The 20,236-nt window shown below is 37.7% G+C and overlaps 1 protein-coding gene across 2 annotated transcripts in view; it reads left to right on the plus strand.

Moving 5' to 3' along the window:
- Positions 1-20,236, plus strand: part of LOC5572037 (josephin-like protein) — a 37,102-nt gene continuing 16,866 nt past the window's right edge. Inside the window, exons 1-3 of one of the 2 annotated variants that reach the window (XM_021844219.1) lie at positions 1-126; positions 348-392; positions 561-664. In XM_021844219.1, the coding sequence (XP_021699911.1) occupies positions 382-392; positions 561-664 (115 nt within the window). In that variant the 5' untranslated portion in view covers positions 1-126; positions 348-381. Of the gene's footprint in view, positions 127-339; positions 393-560; positions 665-20,236 lie in introns of those variants that run through there. The other variant, XM_021844220.1, reaches the window with a different exon arrangement.

Genomic DNA, 20,236 nt, shown 5'->3' on the forward strand with positions numbered 1-20,236 from the left:
CAACATTTTGGTTCATAAACAACAACATTGTGGAGAATCATAATTTTTTTCTCTCCCTTATTGTGGCACAGACCTATTGGTCCATATCGAATTGAGAATCATAATCGTGAATATACCGAATATACAGTAAATAAAACCACATTCTTGGGATATATTGACAATTCGAGTGACAATTAGAAGTTCGGCAGTCAAAACTTCGGCGAAGTTCGGCGTCGGCATTCTAATTTGGTGCCTCGCCGACGCATAAGGATTGCCCTTGTCGGCGTAGCACTTCGGTAGAATGCCGACGCCGAACTTCGGCGAACTTTCGGTGATATTTTATTTCTCTTATGAACTTCGGTCTTAAGTTAATCTGAATGCACAATATTGCCTAAAATTTGTATGAAAAAATGGTATGTAGTGAATTACAGCAAGAGAAACTCAGTTTCTTCGTTCTTGCAGCTTTAAGTGCGGTGTCCAATTCAAATAAAACTTTATTGCGTTGCTCTTCTCATCGCTAAAGTTTTATTTAGTTGACACCATTAAATAACATTAAAATTTGATTCAATATTGTTTTTCAGCAACTTCCAAGCAAATGTGTGTAAAATGGGAGCATCAACCGTATACCATGAAAAACAAATTAAAGAGTTGTGTGCTCTTCACGCGCTGAACAATTTATTCCAAGGTAAGTGCGAACGTCCAGGGGAAAAGCACCAATGTTCGACCTAACATGTAAAATATTGCCTAATATTGTCCGTCCATATCCGTACGTTTGTCTCATACGACTTTTTTTTAAGTAGTATTATGTATGGATCATGTGTTCCCTGGAACAGAAGGATTTAGTATAACATTAGAACAGTTTTTTTTTGTCAATAATTTGACCGAATCAATATAAAAAAACCTGACTTAATCCACCGATGGTGAGACTGAACCCTTCTTACATTTCCATATAGGTTTGATTATTATTCATCATTCACTTGGAACCTTGTACCAGTATAACTAAACTTAAGAATGTTGTGACTATGTTCTTTTTTTTTTTTTTTTACTTATTCGTTTATTTGGTAGGCTCATGCGCCGACAGGCATAACGGAGCCGAATTCATTTGATTTGGTTTACAAAATCTGTTTGCTTCTTAAACATCTATGTTAGTTTTGGGGAACCGTAAAACTCGCGGTTTGGTCGAGGTTAGGGAATACAATTATCTTTGGGGAAAGGATGGGATTTAAGGGTTTGATTGATCACAGATAGCAGCAAAGTGGCGGTATGATGCTGTTCGTCAATCATGGGGCGGACTTAAACGACCTGTAACGATACAACAAAATGGTTTCAAGGGGAACGAGGCGGACAAGTGGAACGACAGACAGGGTAATCAAACAAAAACATCGATTTTCTTCAAAAATTTGAAGAGGAGGAACATGTAATCGAAATCTAACCTACCCAACACATCTCTAATGTCTTCCTTATCTGGTTTTCCTTGGGCCCTGAGGGATGCACATAAATTGGTTCTGGCAATTTCGTATTCTGGACAGTACCAAACAATATGATTGATGTCTTGGTAGCCTGCGCCGCAACTACAACGATTGCTGTCTGCGAGCCCTATTCGATAAAAGTGTGAGCCCAGGGAGTAGTGATTGGACATCAGACGACACATTACCTTGATAAAATCTCGGCTCATGTCCAACCCCTTAAACCACGGTCTATTCGATACCTGTGGGAGAATAGAATGTAACCACCTGCCCATATCCCCTTCATTCCATTTTTGTTGCCAACTGATCATGGCTTGCTGACGAGCAATTGTGAAAAATTCATTGAAGGTAATACGCCGTTCGTAAATATCACCTTCCATAGCGCCCACCTTGGCGAGTGAGTCCGCTTTCTCATTGCCCGGAATCGAGCAATGAGAAGGGACCCAAACCAAGGTGATTTTGTGATTCGATATAGCACTCAAAATGGATCGTATTTCCCGTAAGAAATACGACGAGTGCTTTACCGGCCTCATTGAACGAATAGCCTCGATGGAGCTAAGACTATCCGTGAAAATGAAGTATTGATCAGAGGGAAGAGAGGCAATTCGCTCTAATGCGTAGTGTATTGCCGCTAATTCAGCAACATATACGGAACAAGGATTCTGAAGTTAATGGGCGGCGCTATGAAATTCATTAAATACACCAAAACCAGTGGAATCATTTATTTTTGACCCGTCTGTGTAAAACGTTCTGTCGCTGCTGACTTGGCCAAACTTGTCTGTGAAAATTAATGGTATATACTCCGAGCGGAGTGGATCTGGAATTCCATGGATTTCTCGCTTCATGGTCAGATCAAAAGCTACAGTTGAACTGGAGAATACTGGGAAGCAACAACCGTGGGATACATTCGAGGAAGGATTAATCTCCAGAGTCATGTACCGGTAGTACAGTGTCATGAATTTTGTTTGAGGATTTCGTTCGATTAGCTTTTCAAAGTTTTCAATTACCAATGGGTTTAACACTTCACAGCGGATGAGGAACCGGAGCGACAATTCCGCGAAACGATCTGATAATGGGAGAACTCCTGCTAATACTTCTAAACTCATTGTATGAGTTGAGTTCATGCATCCTAAAGCGATTCGAATACAGCGATACTGAACACGCTGCAGCTTCAAGATGTGAGTTTTCGCGGCGGATTGGAAGCAAAAGCTACCGTATTCGAGGACCGAGAGTATTGTTGTACGATATAGCTTTATCAGATCTTCCGGATGAGCTCCCCACCATGTTCCTGTGAGTGTACGCATGAAATTGATTCGTTGCTGGCACTTCTGATGCAGATACTTGATGTGCTTTCCCCAGGTGCATTTGGAGTCGAACCAGACCCCTAGATACATGTGCGAAAGGCCTTGAGTGAGTTCCTTACCCATGAATTGAAGCTTGATCTCTACTGGGTCACGCTTCCTAGAAAAGACAACTAACTCAGTTTTCTCCGGAGAGAATTCGATACCCAGCTTTACAGCCCAAGTAGACAAATTGTCTAAAGTATCTTGCAGTGGTCTTTGCAGATCATCCGCCCCTGGTCCTGTTACGGAAACAACGGCATCATCTGCAAGCTGTCTTAACGAGCAATTTTCCACGAGACAGTCATCGATGTCTCTGACATAGAAATTGTAAAGAAGGGGGCTTAGGCATGAGCCCTGGGGGAGACCCATGTAACTAATTCGTGAAGTTGTTGAGGTTCCGTGAGAAAAGCTCATACGTTTCTCAGACAACAAGTTATGCAAGTAGTTATTTAAAATTGGGGAAAGACCACACTCGTGGAGTTTGTCTGAAAGGACGTCTACATTAACTGAATCAAAGCCCCTTTAATGTCCAAGAATACTGAACCCATTTGTTCCTTTTGAGCATAGGCCAGTTGGATTTCTGTAGAAAGCAACGCTAGACAGTCGCTTGTTCCCTTACCTCTGCGGAAACCAAATTGCGTATCTGATAGAAGGCCATTCGATTCAACCCATTTGTCAAGCCGAAAGAGAATCATTTTCTCTAATAGCTTTCGAATGCATGATAACATCGCGATAGGTCGATACGAGTTATAATCCGACGCGGGTTTACCGGGTTTTTGGATGGCTATTACTCTCACTTGTCTCCAGTCATCCGGAACAATGTTGCCCTCCAAGAATCGATTGAAAAGATTCAGCATGCGCCTCTACATGACGTCTGGGAGGTTTTTAAGCATGCTGAATTTAATTCCATCCATGCCTGGGGCAGAGTTGTTACATGAGAGGAGAGCAAGTGAAAATTCAACCATCGTAAATGGTGCATCCATCTCGTTTCTGTTGGTTTGCGTGTCGCGAATGATTTGTTGGGTTGGAACGGAATCCGGGCAGACCTTCTTGGCGAAGTCGAAGATCCACCGAGGAGAGCTTTCGCGATCCTCATTAACTTTTGAAGCGTTCCGCATTCTTTTCCCGACGGTCCAAAGTGTTCTCATTGACGTTTCGCGCGATAGCCCGTTAACAAAATTACGCCAATATCCGCGTTTTTTCGCCTTTACAAGGCTTTTAAATTTTCGCTCGAGCTTGGTAAACCGGTCGTAATTTTCTAGTGTACCGCGTTTGCGAAATTCTTTGAACGCGGCGGATTTATCGCGATAGACCTTAGTACACTCGTCGTCCCACCACCGAGTGGGTGGCCGGCTTCGTACTGCAGATCCTGGAAAAGGGCGACGCTGGGCTTGAAGAGCACTCTCAATAATTAACCCGGAGAGAAATTGACATTCTTCCATCGGAGGAAGGACATCCACTAACTGTTCGCCATCGGAGACCACCTCGGCGTATTTTTCCCAGTCAATGTGCTTGGTGAGATCATACGGGCGGTTTATCTGACGAATTGGATTCGAATTATTGGTAACTGAAATTCTGATAGGCAAGTGATCACTACCATGGGGATCTTGAATTACTTTCCACGTGCAATCCAATGATAGTGAACTCGAACAGATTGAGAGGTCTAACATGCTTGGAGGATCTGGAGGTTTTAATCGTGTTGCTTCCCCCGAGTTCAAAATTGTCAAGTTGAAGTAGTCACAAAGGTCATCAAGGAAGCGCGGTTGTCGTCCCTCGGTGACCCCCAGGCTGTACCGTGAGAATTGAAATCCCCTAGGATCAACCATGGTGCAGGCATAGCGCAGCATATGGCCAAAAGATCTCTGCGAGATACTCTGACATTAGGTGGTATGTACACGCTGGCTATGCTGCAACTTTTACCTCGTATAGTAACATGACAAGCAACTACTTCAGTGCCTACCATCGGGGGGAAATCAATTCTATAAAAGGAGTGGAGTTTATTGATCCCTAAAAGCACTCCTCCATACCCATCCCCTCGATCTAGACGAATAATATTAAAATCGTGGAAAGGGACATCTTTATCGGAAGTTAGCCATGTTTCACAAAGGGCAAATACGTCACAGTGCGTACTGTGAACTAAAAATTTGAACTCGTCTATATTTTTTAAAATGCTTCTACAATTCCACTGTAGCACTTCGATCATATCCCCGACCTCGTTGGTTAAATTAGCCATCGAAAGATATGAACGAGTCAAGAATTGGCCAATTTGAAGCCAGTTGCTTCAGAAGAGGTTTTACCAAAGGAAGAATCATATTGATAAGGTTCCTTATTGCGGGCGAGACTTCGAACATTTGGAAGATGATATCCACTAACCCAGAAAGAGTCATTTTTCCGGAAGCGTCGACCTGTTCTTGTCGACTTTTCTGGTGACAAGATTGTTGGTTTTCTGAGCAAAAAATGGGGGCATCCGGGGTTTTGGATGTTCCTGGAAGTGACGGAAAGTCTCCAACTGAGAATTTGAAACCCGGAGGTACTGCGTTAGTAGAGTTTCTGTCCCTTCTTGATTTTACCAGAGATGGTTGGAGAACCTGTTCAACAGAAACGTTTTGAGGATCATGCTGGCGTTGTTTGAGCCGCTTTGCAATGGCTCGCTTCCTCTTGGTTCCTGTGTTAATGACAGTGTACTCTTCTCCATCCTCAGTGCCAGAGCCCAGATCTTCAATAGGCAGGGAAGTGAAGCGGTTATTGCTGTTACTCGATTGGGCTGGTGGATCATTGGTCGGAGCGATCTTTTTCAGAATTTCTGCGTAGGATCGCTTCGATCGTTGTTGCAAGGATCGAATTGTGTGTTTCTCCCGCTCTATAAACTTCGGGCATGCGACTAGTTCATGTGGAGCTTGTCCACAGCATGTACATTTTGGTTCGCTTGGACAAGGGCCCTCCACATGCTGTTCTCCGCACTTGCTGCAACGAGGTTTGTTACAGCAGTACGTTGCGGTGTGCCCTAATTGTTGGCATTTTTCGCAGTGCATGACCGTCGGTTTATAGAGACGGACAGGTAAACGAAGAAGCCCAATCACGAGGACGTCCGGGAGGGCTGACCCAGAAAAAGTCACTCGAAACGAATTTGAAGGTTTTTTGGTGCCATCAGATGACACGTGGTTCATTTGTTTGACATCAATTATCTGTACTGGAGGAACGGCACGATTTTTAAAACCTCCAGTACCAGATCTGATGTCCTCACATGTCAAAAACGGTTCGGTAACTACTCCTGAGCACTCGATCTCTTGACTAGGCAAGTAGACATGGTACTCCCTCAGAAAAAGCTCGTAGCCAGCAATCCGATTTGCTTGTTCGCGGTCACTGACGGTGACCCGCAATTTATTACGGTTGGGCGAAGACACCTCGACAATGTCTCGAAACGACTTTGCCAGATCCTTCTGAATTTGAAGCTTGTTTAACGGTTTGCCTTTGGGCCGAAAAAAAACCAGAAAGGGACCCTTAGATCCGGGCGGATAAGCTTTAAGGCGGGGGGTCGCAGTGGAAGAAGCGCTAGAAGAACCATTTGTCTGGGAATGAGGAAGACTTATTGCTTGGGGAACCACAGAATGCATTTTCAGACCAGTATTGTTCATCCCTGAGGTGGAGGGAAGCACTGCATTATCCTCGACGGACGTATCCATCGATTCTTGGAGCTTACTCAATAGTTCAAATGAGGGAGATTCTACTGATTCAACATCATCATCAGAGATATCGAACCTTTTCGCCCCCCCGCCGTCATCGGTTACGTCCATTGAGATGGCTTAGCACCACCCTAGTGGACAGCCGAAACCAAAAACAATAGTAAAACTATCAACAACTAACCTAATATTTACAAAACAAAACAAAACAAAAAAAAAAAGAAGAAGGATACTAGTAGTAATGATAATGATAACTGATGAATCAATCCAAATATTAATAATAATAATAAAAAAAAAAAAAAAAACTTTTTAAACTTACTAACGTGGGCCGTAAGTTGGCAACCACTGATATGTACCCGAAAACAACTATCACGTGAGACGGTGGATGGGAAAACAATAAGGCGAAAAGCAATAAAGAGTAAGGGCGCTGCCATAGTAAACGCGTCGAGCGACGCGTCCGCATGTGCGAGCCCGCAAAGCAGAATATCAACATCAGGAAATCCTTTGATCGCATCGCGTTCGCGGACGCAGACGCGTTACTATGGCCTCACCGTAAAACTACTTATCTATCCGTTCGGGGTGTAGGTAGTTTTTTTGTTGCTGCGCCAATTTCCAATACAGCAGCCGTACTCGTCTATGTCGCCGTCGTCGTTGTTGTTATTGGCGACCAGATGATGACGATGATGGACTTCGATGATCGTCTTTGGTTAAAGATGAACGATGCTGCAATGGCATCGCCAATGCCAGCTCGCTTCCCGTCGTCGGCAGGAATCACCTTGCGAATTATTGCACAAGCAGGATGGCAAGAATATAAAATAAAAACCTCAGCGTGAGGAAAAAACAAAAACTCCACTTGTGGAAAGATTATCGCGCGATGATAAACGGAACAATGCGTCTGACTCGTCCGAAAGCTCGACAGGGAATGACTATGTTCTATCTGCCCCAATAGTTTAATGGTTTGCGAGAACGTCCTTGAAAATTTTAGAAAAAAAAAATCCAGTACCTTACAAAATTCTTCCATTGATATCTCTGTAACTAGTAATCCGATTTTAATGAAAATTTGAAGGCTTATGATTGAATGTCAGAGCTTTCATTAGCCGATAAAAGAACTTGAACCGGTTCAAAAATGGCTGAGAAATTGATCAAAATGCAGACAGTTGAAAATATTAGAATATGCTTTTTCTAGTACTTCACGATAGGGGGACACGGGGCAGTATAGACACCCTAAAGAATTTGCCTATTTTGACTGTAAAGACATGAATATTATACTGTTTTTTTATGTGCAGTATATTTTTTAGAGTTCTTAAGCATTTGTTACACATCGTTGCATAATTTGGAAAAAATATTTTGTTTTCAAAAAAAGGGTTAGAAAAAAAGCTTATATTTGGTAGTCACCATCAAGCTAGCGGGGTAAAGTGAACACCCCCATGCGGCAATATTGACACCTTGACTGAAATTCATCGTAAAGTATCAGGTTGCGCATACTCTGTTATTCTGGGAACTGAAACGAGTTGGGATGAGAGTATACGGAGTGAAGAAATTTTTGGAAATAATTACAATGTTTATAGAGCTGATCGTGATTATCAATGGTCTGAAAAAAAGTCGGGTGGCGGAGTTTTAATCGCAGTTTCAGCAAAATTGAACTCTGAAATTATCGTTACCACTAAATTTAAAGAATTTGAGCACGTGTGGGCAAAAGTGCAATTGTCTGGCGAGACACATATTTTTGTCTCCGTATACTTTCCTCCTAACAATGCGTGCAAAGAAACATACGATAAATTTTTTAGTGTAGCGGAAAATGTTATGTCTAGTTTACCCCCTGAAGTTAAGATTCATATTTACGGTGATTTTAATCAACGCAACATTGATTTTATACCAGATATGGACAATGATTATATCACAGACAAACAGACGTCACACTCTCATCATTGTCCATCGACCACCTTTTTAACGGTTGATTCAAAAATATGGTAGGTGGCCAATCCGCCACCCGCAGCGCTCGCATTGTTTTTGTTCGCGTTTGACGTTTACACACTAACGCCATCTGTTGGCTCGTCGGCCAAACACACCGATTTTAGCATTGGGCGTACATGTCCTCGTGACTATGATTTTGATCGCGATTTGTTCTAAGTGTTACGTCTGTTTGTCTGTGATTATATATTACTCCCAGTCATTGGAGAAAGTGAATTGCTACAGTTTATATTTAACAAAATTGCAAACTTAGGTCTTAATCAAATCAATCATGTAAAAAATCAACAAAACTGTTATCTTGATCTCTTGCTGACAAACGTCTCTGATGACTTTTGTGTTAATGAGGCATTTACTCCACTTTGGAAAAATGAAGTGTTTCATACGGCTATAGAATTTTCGCAGTTTATTTCTAATACAGATTTCTATATTGACAATGAATTTGAGGAAGTATTCGACTTTAATTCAGCTAACTATGACAACATTAGAAATAAATTAAATAACATTAACTGGCAATCGATTTTGAGAAGCAAAAATGATATAAATAATTCAACAGAAGTTTTCTACAACTGTTTGTTCAAAATAATATTAGAAGAAGTACCAATCATTAAAAGAAGGTGTAATGGTTTTTCAAAACATCCTGTTTGGTTCAATAAAGAAATAATAAATTTGAAGAATCGTAAACAGAAACTACATAAAATTCACAAAAAGCATAAAAGTCAAGAGAATTTACAAGTATATTTGAATATGAGCGTACAGCTCAACTCAGCAATGCGATTGGCATATGAAAGCTACAACTCCAAAACTGAGCAAGAAATCAAAAACTGTCCAAAGAATTTCTTCAACTATGTTAAATCTAAACTAAAATCCAATAACTTTCCTTCTACAATGTATTTTAATGAAAAGGTTGGCCATACCTCACAAGATATATGCAACTTATTTTCAAATTTTTTTCAAGAAGTTTACACAACATACTCTGAAGCTGATCGTGATCATGAATATTTCGATTTCCATCCTGAATTTCCTAACGATGTTGGTATCAGTCATATAAATGTGCATGAAATATTGAATGGTTTGAAAAACTTGGATGCAACCAAAGGAAATGGACCGGATGGAGTTCCACTAATCTTCATGAAGACTTTAGCAATTGAATTAACTACTCCCTTATTTTGGCTCTTTAATATGTCACTTGAGTCTGGAGTATTTCCAAAGATGTGGAAAAGCTCATACCTTGTTCCCATTTTCAAATCTGGCAAAAAATCTGATATTATTAACTATCGTGGCATTGCCCTTATTTCGTGCATCCCGAAGCTCTTTGAGGCCATCATAAATGAAAAAGTATTCATCCAAATCAAAAACAGAATAACTACAGCGCAGCATGGCTTTTTTAAAGGGCGATCGACAGCCACTAATTTGCTCGAATTTGTAAACTATTCATTGAGTGCTATGGAAAATGGAAATCATGTAGAAGCTTTATACACAGATTTTAGTAAAGCATTTGACCGTGTTGATATTCCCATGCTTATATTAAAACTGCAAAAAATTGGTATTGAAGCCAAATTGCTGAAATGGATTGAATCATATTTAACCACTCGCGAGCTAATAGTGAAATTCAAAGGAAAAAAGTCAACTCCAATACATGCCACTTCAGGGGTTCCACAAGGCTCTCATTTAGGTCCGCTTTTGTTTATACTGTTTGTGAACGATCTGTCGTTTATTCTTGACAAAATAAAAGTATTAATCTATGCTGACGATATGAAACTTTATTTGGAAATAAAAACTGCACAGGACATACATACTTTTAAACACGAAGTACAAATCTTCCACACGTGGTGTCAGAAAAGCCTACTACAACTGAATGTAAAAAAATGTAACCTGATATCTTTTAACAGGAAAAGAGACATTCCTTATGTAACAATAACTTTAGGCAATCAAAATGTTGAAAAATGTAATAGAATCAGAGACTTAGGCATAATTTTAGACTCAAAACTTACTTTCATTGATCACTATAACACTATGATAAATAAAGCTAATAATATGTTAGGCTTCATTAAAACTTCAATGATCCATACACAATAAAAACATTGTTCATTGCCTATGTTAGATCAATACTTGAATATTGCAGCATAATTTGGTCACCTTTTTCAACAGTACATGATGAAAGGGGTCCTACAACACTTCCCCGAATACCATTACCCCGAAAACCATTTCCCCAAAAACCAGTACCCCGAAAACCATTACCCCGAATGCAACGTTACCCCGAATGACACATTACCCCGAAAACCATTACCCCGAATGGTAAATTACCCCGAAAATAAGTTTCCCTAATACGACACTTCCCCGAAAATCAGTGATGCAAGGAAGCTCGCGAATTTGAGCCTGAAAGTTTTTGGCTTAGTAACTACTACTATTCCTATTAGTGATTTTTTATTCTTTCAATCATCGGCTGTTCTTTCGAGGTTGTATAATGGCAGTGTAAAAATTTTAATCAATGATTTTCTCTTCATTGAGTTATAGGCTGTTCTTTCGAGTTGTACCGTTTGAGTTGAAGTTTGAGCGATAGCGGTAAAAAAAATCGACTGACAAAATTGTCTTGAGCGAAATTTAAAGTTGACAGAGACTTCAAAAAGTAAATGAAAATGCATTACTTGTCTGTATTACATCTTGTCCCTGCATTACTTGTCTGTATTACATTTTGTCAGTATTACAATTTCCAACAAGAGATTTGTCCTTCTTTTAGTTATCGGCTATTCTTTCGGAAGTTGCACTAGCAAAGTGATTGTTGGCATCATAATTATTGACACTTTCAACAGTGATTTTTTCTTCTTTTATCATAGGCTATTCTTTAGCGATGTACTTTTGAAATAGTGGTTAGTTTAATATCAGTTAACATTTTCATCTGCCATTTTTTAAACCATAGTCTAATGAAATTTTAGAATATGTTGAACTCGCATTGCCTCCAGCAATATAAAAATATAATTATGTATTACCAAATAATATAACGCTTTTGAAAGAGGGCGGGAAAGGTCTCTAATAATAATATGTCAGCATTATCATCAGTTCGAAAAATGATTTATTGCTGTGAACATAATCATTCTCACAAAATCAAGTACACGCCTGTGAGTAAAATTTGGGTTCTCACTTGGCTCATGAAGAATAGCTGTTGATTAAAAGAATAATAAATCTTTGATAACATGAAGAACATGAATTCAAATGAAAATCAAAATTCTATGAAATGGATATATGGCTTTAATTTGTCGGATCTTCAATTTTTCGTGCCAAGAAAATTCGGGATTATGGTCCATTCGGGGAAATGGTATTCGGGGTAACGGACTATTCGGGGTAATGGTTTTCGGGGTATTGGTTTTCGGGGTACTTGACCATTCGGGGTATTGACTTTCGGGGTGATGGTTTTCGGGGTAATGGTATTCGGGGAAATGTTATAGGATCGATGAAAGGATAGAGTCGGTGCAAAAACAATTTTTATTATATGCTCTTCGCAAATTAGGCTGGACAGAATTTCCATTACCATCTTACAAAGCTAGATGTATGTTGATTAATATTCAAACACTAAGAGAGCGTCGTGAATATGCAATGATTTCATTTATAAACGATATTGTATCCCATAAAGTTGATTCACCAGAATTATTATCTAAATTAAACTTTTATGTACCATCCAGACCTTTACGCCATCGAGAACTATTTGCAATCAACTATCACCGTACTAATTATGTAAAATTTGGGCCAATGAACCAAATGATGACTACTTATAATAAACATTACAATTCAATCGACTTAACTTGGTCCAAAGCGAAGCTAAAACAATACTTCCGCACAATATCTTAAGAAGAAAAATTAGGTAATTGAATGTAGAAGTGTAACTAGCGCATAAGAAACTCTCTGTAACGGTCTACAAACATGATTGACGACAATAAATAAATAAATAAATAAATAACGTTTATAGGAAAATTGACCCGCGATCATTCCCAGAACCTCGAAAAATGAAGTACATATTTAGGAAACCATAGTGACAGATCACTGTACCACTGAAAACATGATTAAAACCAATTTACGACATTTTTCGTAGAGATGCTTTCAATATTGCCTCCAGGTTAGTTTTAATCCAGAATTGGCTATTCTCAACCGATTTGTGGTTCCGCATCTTAATCATTGCATTAAATGCTAAATATTATTAGATGATTTTGTGTTTTGAGTTATATTTCTTGCGTTTTTAATGTGTCAGCTCAATTTTGTCACCCGGTGTCCATATTGCCCAACAGTATAAGAAATTTTCATATAAGTGTTTTAATATCTTAAAGTAGCAGAAAAAAATCTATATTTTTGAATATAGTATAAATAGGGTCAGTGTTCCCTTAGTGGACAGTGCCCTATAGTCGCACTAGTGGCACTAGCGGCCGTACCGTTTTGCTATAAATCTCTTCAAAATATTTTTTGATGTGAAGGTCAGGAGATATTTATTTAAGTACCATTGATACACAGCTTGATTTTGTCCAAAAAATGATTGAAATAATTAGTTTTGCTTAAAATATGGCTCCTTTGCGCCTATAGTAAACCTATTGTTCCTATAGTAGCACTACTCACGAACTTTTTTTTACATCAAACGAAAGCTTTTGATCCACACTTTGTAGGAAAAATATAAAAGTTTTGTAAAAATACGGTTTTGATTAGTATTTTGCTAACGCCGTGATGCTAGTGCTAACAGAAATTAAAAATAGTGCTACTATAGGCACAAGCGATAATAAATACAAACATATGAGTTTTCGTAGTTTTCATATTTTTCCCACAAAACCAAGATAAAAAGCTTTCAGATGATGTAAAAATAATGACGTTAGCGTTATTTTTCGATTTTATACGGATATTTGTTCTTAGCTATGCGGCTATTGGTACAAGACCCTAAATCAATCAAGAGCTACATTATCGGTTAACTTGCAGTCATTTGCCCCTGAAATCTTATTTAGTAAGGTGTGAATGTTATAATTTTCGAACCCAATGAAATCATGCTCAATTTTAAAATCAATGTTTCAAACAATTTTTCTGAAATTTTAGTGGATAATTTACCCTTCCGACAGGCAACTGAAATATTGTTTGCATCTAAAGTGTAAAATTATTCGCATATGCAAAGATACAGAGGGTGTCCATTCTGCCCGGGGTATTCATACTGCCCCCGGTACCCCTACTGTTTGAATCATAACTCTGTAACGAAAAGTCCGATCGCAATGAAATTTAATAGCGTTCTAGCTATATTTTGAAGCTAAAAGTGTTAAAATCGGTTGAAAAACAGCTGAGATAATTGAGTGACATTTTTGTGACACACACACGCATATACATTCGATTGGTATCTCTATCGATTGGTATATGTAACTTGGCCTCGGATCAAAAGTCAGTTTTTCAATTGATCTCTATACCCTTATTATGGATGTAAGAAGGGTAAAAAGAGGAATTTTAGAAATTTTTTTGAACAAAAAAATCGATTTTTATCTCTGTATCTTTTCGTTCGATTGTAGAATGTTTATGAATCATGTCAAAGCTTACAATCAATGAAAAAAGAGTTTAAATCGGATTAAAAATAGCTGAGAAATTGATCAAAATGTAAAAAAATTAATATCTTAGAATAAACTTATTATTTTTTTTTCCAGTACTTTACAAAATTCTTCTATTGATATCTCTGTAACTAGTAATCCGATTTCAATGAAAATTTGAAGAGTTATGAATGAATGTTAGAGCTTCCATTAGCCGATAGAAGAACTTGAATCGGTTCAAAAATGGCTGAGAAATTGATCAAAATGCAGACAGTTGAAACTATTAGAATATCACACTACAATTATTTTACGGATTCCTGTGAAATCTCAACAGCTGAACGTTTCGGTGAAATAAATTAACGGAGTACGATAAATTTTCACAGTACACCCGATTCTGTTTTTGCACGGGGGATGCGTACCGTGCAAAAAAGTTTTCAGTTCAAAATTTCAAAAACCGTGCAAAAAAAGTAACACCATTTCTCGACATTTCATGCAAAAATAAGGTTTTGGCGGAAAAAAATGTATGGGAACTTTTTTTGCACGGCCGTGTAAAAAAATCCGTGCAAAAACAGAATCAGGTGTATTCGGTAAAAATTCACCGGAATCCGTAAAATTCCGACGAAATTACGGTGTTTTATTTCACCGAACTGTTCAGCTGTTGAGATTACGGTGAAATTCACCGTAAGAGCTTAGTGTGTATGCTTTTTCTAGTACTTCACGATACTGTTTGAATCATAACTCTGTAACGAAATGTCCGATCGCAATGAAATTTAATAGCGTTCTATGGGAATGTTGTAGCTTTCATTTAGAGCTAAAAGCTAAAAATCGGTTGACAAACGGCTGAGATAATTGAGTGACATTTTTGTAACACACACACGCACATACACACACGGATATGTGCTCAGTTCGTCGAGCTCTATCGATTGGTATATGAGACATGGCCCTCGGATCAAAAGTCGGTTTTTCAAGCGATGTTTATACCCTTCTTATGGTTGTAAGAAGGGTAAAAAATAGATTGTGATTTTGTATGAACTCATTGTTTTATACCATAACCGCCCTCTTCTTTCACCAAAATACATAAAAACTAGAAAGCATGTTTGTTACGACTTCGCGGCGCGTTTTTGAAAGTGAAATTTTAAGTTTCAAGCGGATTTAGTTTTGTCCACCGAAATTATGAATATATAAGGTAGAATATCAAAATTTTAGAGTTATTTTTTTCTTCGGGCATTGTAATATCTGGCAAGGATAACGAAGGTGAGAATTTCAAAACTAAATATCTCAAAATATATTCATTTTTAATATTATAGCAAAGTTTGCTGTTTTGCATAAATTGAAAAAAAAAACAACATGCTTGGCGAAATACAGTTTACCCTTCTTTATTACGTTGAAAGTATTTAATGCAATTGTTTGAAGATCTAAGATACTGTTTTTACTGTTATTATTTTATGGAAATTTCTCAAGAAATCCTCTAAGAAACCATACTAAAAAAGGCTTCTTAAGGAATTCCTTTTTAAATATCAGTTGGCAAGGGTAGTTGAAAAGAACACTGTAGATTTTTTGACAAATTTCTCGTAATACCATAAGAGAAACCGCATGTTCATTCTCTCATTAATAATACATATGGAATTTGTACAAAAAATCGCGTAAGAATCTTACCGGCAAATCCTGGCGTAAATGCTTAAAGATTACAAGATTTCCATAGAAATTTCCACGCGTATCCCCACAGGTTCTTTATGAGCTCCTTCGTTGATGGCTTGAAAAGAAGCTAAACGAATTTTTCGGATGATTCTTCCAGAAAATTTCTCAAAAATACATTTAGAAACTCATCTAAGGATTCCTTCAGAAATTCTTGTATAGATTACGCAAGAAACTCTTGCATCTCTAACGATTTCACTAGGTATGCTTGAGAAAAACCTTCAAGAATCCTTAAACAACCCAATGCTGATTCTTCTTGTAATTCCCATAGGGATTGTTCTGAACATTCTTCGCGGGTTTCTGCGGGAAATTTTTCAAGTAATTCTTATGGTGTTTCTGCAGTTGTTACTCCAAAAACTTCTTCAAAGATTGCTGAAGGCAGTTCTCCAAGAGAACTCACAAATATTCATCAATCTATCAGGATGCTACCCGGCTTATTCTTCAAAAGTTCTCAAAACCAAAAATTCGTTCTTCTGAATTCAAATCACATAAAAAAGGAAGCCTCAAATTTGTTATAAAATATGAAAGCCTCAAATTTGTTATAAAATATGACCTTCAGTGAAGTGTTAATGAATTTGTTGTGTTCCGATCAATTTTAAAGCTCTTAGCATCATAGTCTTCAAAATTAAATTTATGAAAAGTTTGTGGAATATCAAATTAATGTAAAATCAAAACAAGTCTTAGTTATAAATAGTTTTTTTTCTTTATTTTTCCTCTTTTTATCAAAAAGTTCATCTCTCTTTGACTCATACTCATCCAAATCCAGATTTTTGAACATGCTTTCAAAGCTAATTTAGATGTTTTCAAACTATGTATACAACAAATTTAATTAAACATTGTTTTGACTCAGTTTTAAAACAAAAACTACTCAAAAACATGATTTTTTTTTAATTTAATTAAATCGAATTTTCGATTTTTTTTGTCGGAAATTACATTTTTACTGTTTGTCTGAAGTTTATAAAACATCTAGTTAGGGTTCATTCAAATATTACGTAACGCAAAATTTGCCAATTTTAGACCCCCTCCCTCCCCCACGTAACAGCTTTTGTATGGAAATTTTTAAATTTTTGTATGAACCGTAACACTATGTCAGACCCACTCCCTCCCCCTGTTGCGTTACGTAATATTTGAACAATCCCTTATAGGTACGAGTTTAATAATGTAAATAAAAAATAATCGAAAATATTTTTGTTACGAAATTTATAAGCAACTATCTCAGACTTTCTTACCAGGATCCTACTCGGATCTTACCAGGATCCTACTCGGATCCTACCAGGATCCTACTCGGATCCTACCAGGATCCTACTCGGATCCTACCAGGATCCTACCAGGATCCTACCCGGATCCTACCAGGATCCTACCCGGATCCTACCAGGATCCTACCCGGATCCTACCAGGATCCTACCCGGATCCTACCAGGATCCTACCCGGATCCAACCAGGATCCTACCCGGATCCAACCAGGATCCTACCCGGATCCAACCAGGATCCTACCCGGATTCTACCCGGATCCTACCCGGATCCTACCAGGATCCTACCCGGATCCTACCAGGATCTTACCCGGATCCTACCGACTCTCAATTAGCGGCTAATGGTTCTCTGATGGTAGCTGTTCAAATGTTCGTTTGTCATTTGATTTATGATTAATTTTTTGAGAGTTAGAATTTAGGGTGGTAGGTCATTTGGCATAAAGTCGTTTGGCATAAAGCCGTTTGGCATAATGGTCATTTGGCATAAAGTCGTTTGGCATAATGGTCGTTTGGCATAATAGTCGTTTGGCATAATGAGTCTGAAACCAAGAATTTCTCAATTTTCGTTTTTACGTTTCTATTGAATCTTTCTGATGACACCAGGCTTGTTTTGGAGTCAATTGAAACAAAATGGCACTCTATTCAACAATCATTCGCTCTTGAATAAATTCAGGCATATTAGGAAAGTTATTGCCAATAGTATTTTATTATTTATCCAGAAATTACCCTTCTTTCAAATATTAATTCTTCTTTTGAGTTTCACTCTTGGAACAAATTCTCGCACTGAAGATTTTTATATATTTAGCTCAAATTTACTCTTCTTTTAATTGTTCTATTATTTTTTTCCTAAACATGATGTAACCATAATTATAGGTAGGAAAACTGTTAATTTAAAATTTCAATGAATTTCTCCTTCTTTTATGCATTGGCTGTTCTTTGGAGCTATATTTTATAAGTTTTTTTTTTGTTTCCAACTGACAAAATGGCGGCAATCAATAACATTGATCTGCTCACATTATCAGCGAAAAGAGAAATCGATTACTGCAGTTACTTTGATGGGTTGTGCTACTTTTCCCCGAATATCGGTCCCCGAATGTCGTTTCCCCGTACGCTAGTTCCCCGAATATCCCGTTTCCTCGACTAGCCCACTTCCCCGAAAAGTTTTTAGCATTTTCATATGTTTAGCATTGTCGTAACTTTATACATTTCAGGGTGGTGAACGAACTGACCATCTGATATGCACCCTTCTTTATTTAATTGGCGGTTCTTTCGAGTTTTACCGTCCTCAGCATTTTTGCCAACATGTGTATAGCCGAGAATGACAGAATACTTCCTTCTTTTGACTGTTTATCGTTCTTTCTCGTCACCACTTTTCGGGGGAACCAGTCATTGTCGCAATAATTTTTGGCGTCCATTCTTCTATTGGTTTAATTGTAAATTTTGCCTTCTTTTAAAAATTGGCGGTTCTAAATATAAATATACTGTTTTAAATTTTTATTATTTAGTAAAGCTAATTGTTAACCATTTTTATATTTTGCTGTTTTATCAATTCTTGCCAGATGTGTTGTTAGAATGATAATTATTTTAGAACCTGCCAATATGCAACATATACTTTTTTGTGGCAAACGCACGATCTCCTTCCGAGATATGCTGGAAAAAATATTATTTCATTCACAAATTTTCCCTTCTCTCGATAATAGACGGTGTTTTTGATGTACACTTCCAAAATTAGAATTTATATTGAACCGTTGAAAAGTTTTCCCACATTTTTTTTCTTTTGAAGATGTGTTGTTCATTTGAGCTATGCTGTGAAATGATTTTTTTTTGCGTTAGAGTCTGAAATATTTTAAACGAAAAATAATCTGCTCTCGTATAAAGGCTATTTTTGCATTAAGTCGCATTGATAGATCTTTGGCTTAGAGCTTTTGATATTTTGCAAAAAAAATCATTCTTTTATCAAGTAATTTTCATCGAGTGTTACGTCCAAACTGGGACAGTGCTTGATCTGCAGCGAAATATTCTATGAGCGTTCCCTTGATGAATAACTGCGAACTTTCCTTGCCAATTTACTGTTTTCAAATATGTATATCGCAACAAGCTCAAGGATACTCTATGTGCTGATACGTAGAGACCCGTCATGAGTTTTATTTAGTAATGCTTTATAATGTCTCAACAATTTTTGAAATTCTTAGCTTGGACAATTTCTGAACGAACACCTTTTTTAGAACCTACCAAAATTTTTTGCTATGGGCTCGGTGTTGTTGATCTAGGTAAAAGCTTCAAAAATGCCGATATTTCTCTATTACTTTTTCAAATCGACGTAAGTAACTTTCATATGGTTTTGAGAAAATTAATTCAGAAGAATCACAACCTGTCTTTTAAAACTGTATTAAAATTAATCAACTTTTTAAATTTTTTTCGCCGTGTACATCGCTTAAATTTTGCATACAATAAGCTCGCGTTCAAAAACTAGGGAGTTCCTGTTATTTCCCACAAAAAAAATATTACAAAATGATAAGCCGATTTATTCAGTTACTTTCGACGTTTTTCTACCAGTGTAAAATCGGCTCAAGTAGTGTTTTGTTTTGATTCGTGGTTAAGTCACTTTGTCTCTCCATACAGCGGGGCGGCGAAAGTAGTGGTTAGGTTGCAAAAGTTGAGAATCTTACTTTCGTCGTTTTGTAAATCCGGAAATTAAACGTTTTAAAAGTGAAAAATCGAGTTGGTTCAGAGCGCAACGTGTAGAATTTCGTCTACGAAACACGTAGAATCGATAAAGTAAGTTTGTATACTTTTTTGACTTGAGTCTGTTAGAATAAGTTTCCGAGATTTATTTTAAGTCAATCATTATGCCAAACGGCCATTATGCCAAATGACCATTATGCCAAACAGCCATTATGCCAAATGACTTTATGTAAAAATTCACCGGAATCCGTAAAATTCCGACGAAATTACGGTGTTTTATTTCACCGAACTGTTCAGCTGTTGAGATTACGGTGAAATTCACCGTAAGAGCTTAGTGTGTATGCTTTTTCTAGTACTTCACGATACTGTTTGAATCATAACTCTGTAACGAAATGTCCGATCGCAATGAAATTTAATAGCGTTCTATGGGAATGTTGTAGCTTTCATTTAGAGCTAAAAGCTAAAAATCGGTTGACAAACGGCTGAGATAATTGAGTGACATTTTTGTAACACACACACGCACATACACACACACGGATATGTGCTCAGTTCGTCGAGCTCTATCGATTGGTATATGAGACATGGCCCTCGGATCAAAAGTCGGTTTTTCAAGCGATGTTTATACCCTTCT

The sequence above is a fragment of the Aedes aegypti genome, chromosome 2, assembly GCF_002204515.2.
Source record: "Aedes aegypti strain LVP_AGWG chromosome 2, AaegL5.0 Primary Assembly, whole genome shotgun sequence".
In the NCBI taxonomy this organism is placed as follows: Eukaryota; Metazoa; Arthropoda; class Insecta; order Diptera; family Culicidae; genus Aedes; species Aedes aegypti.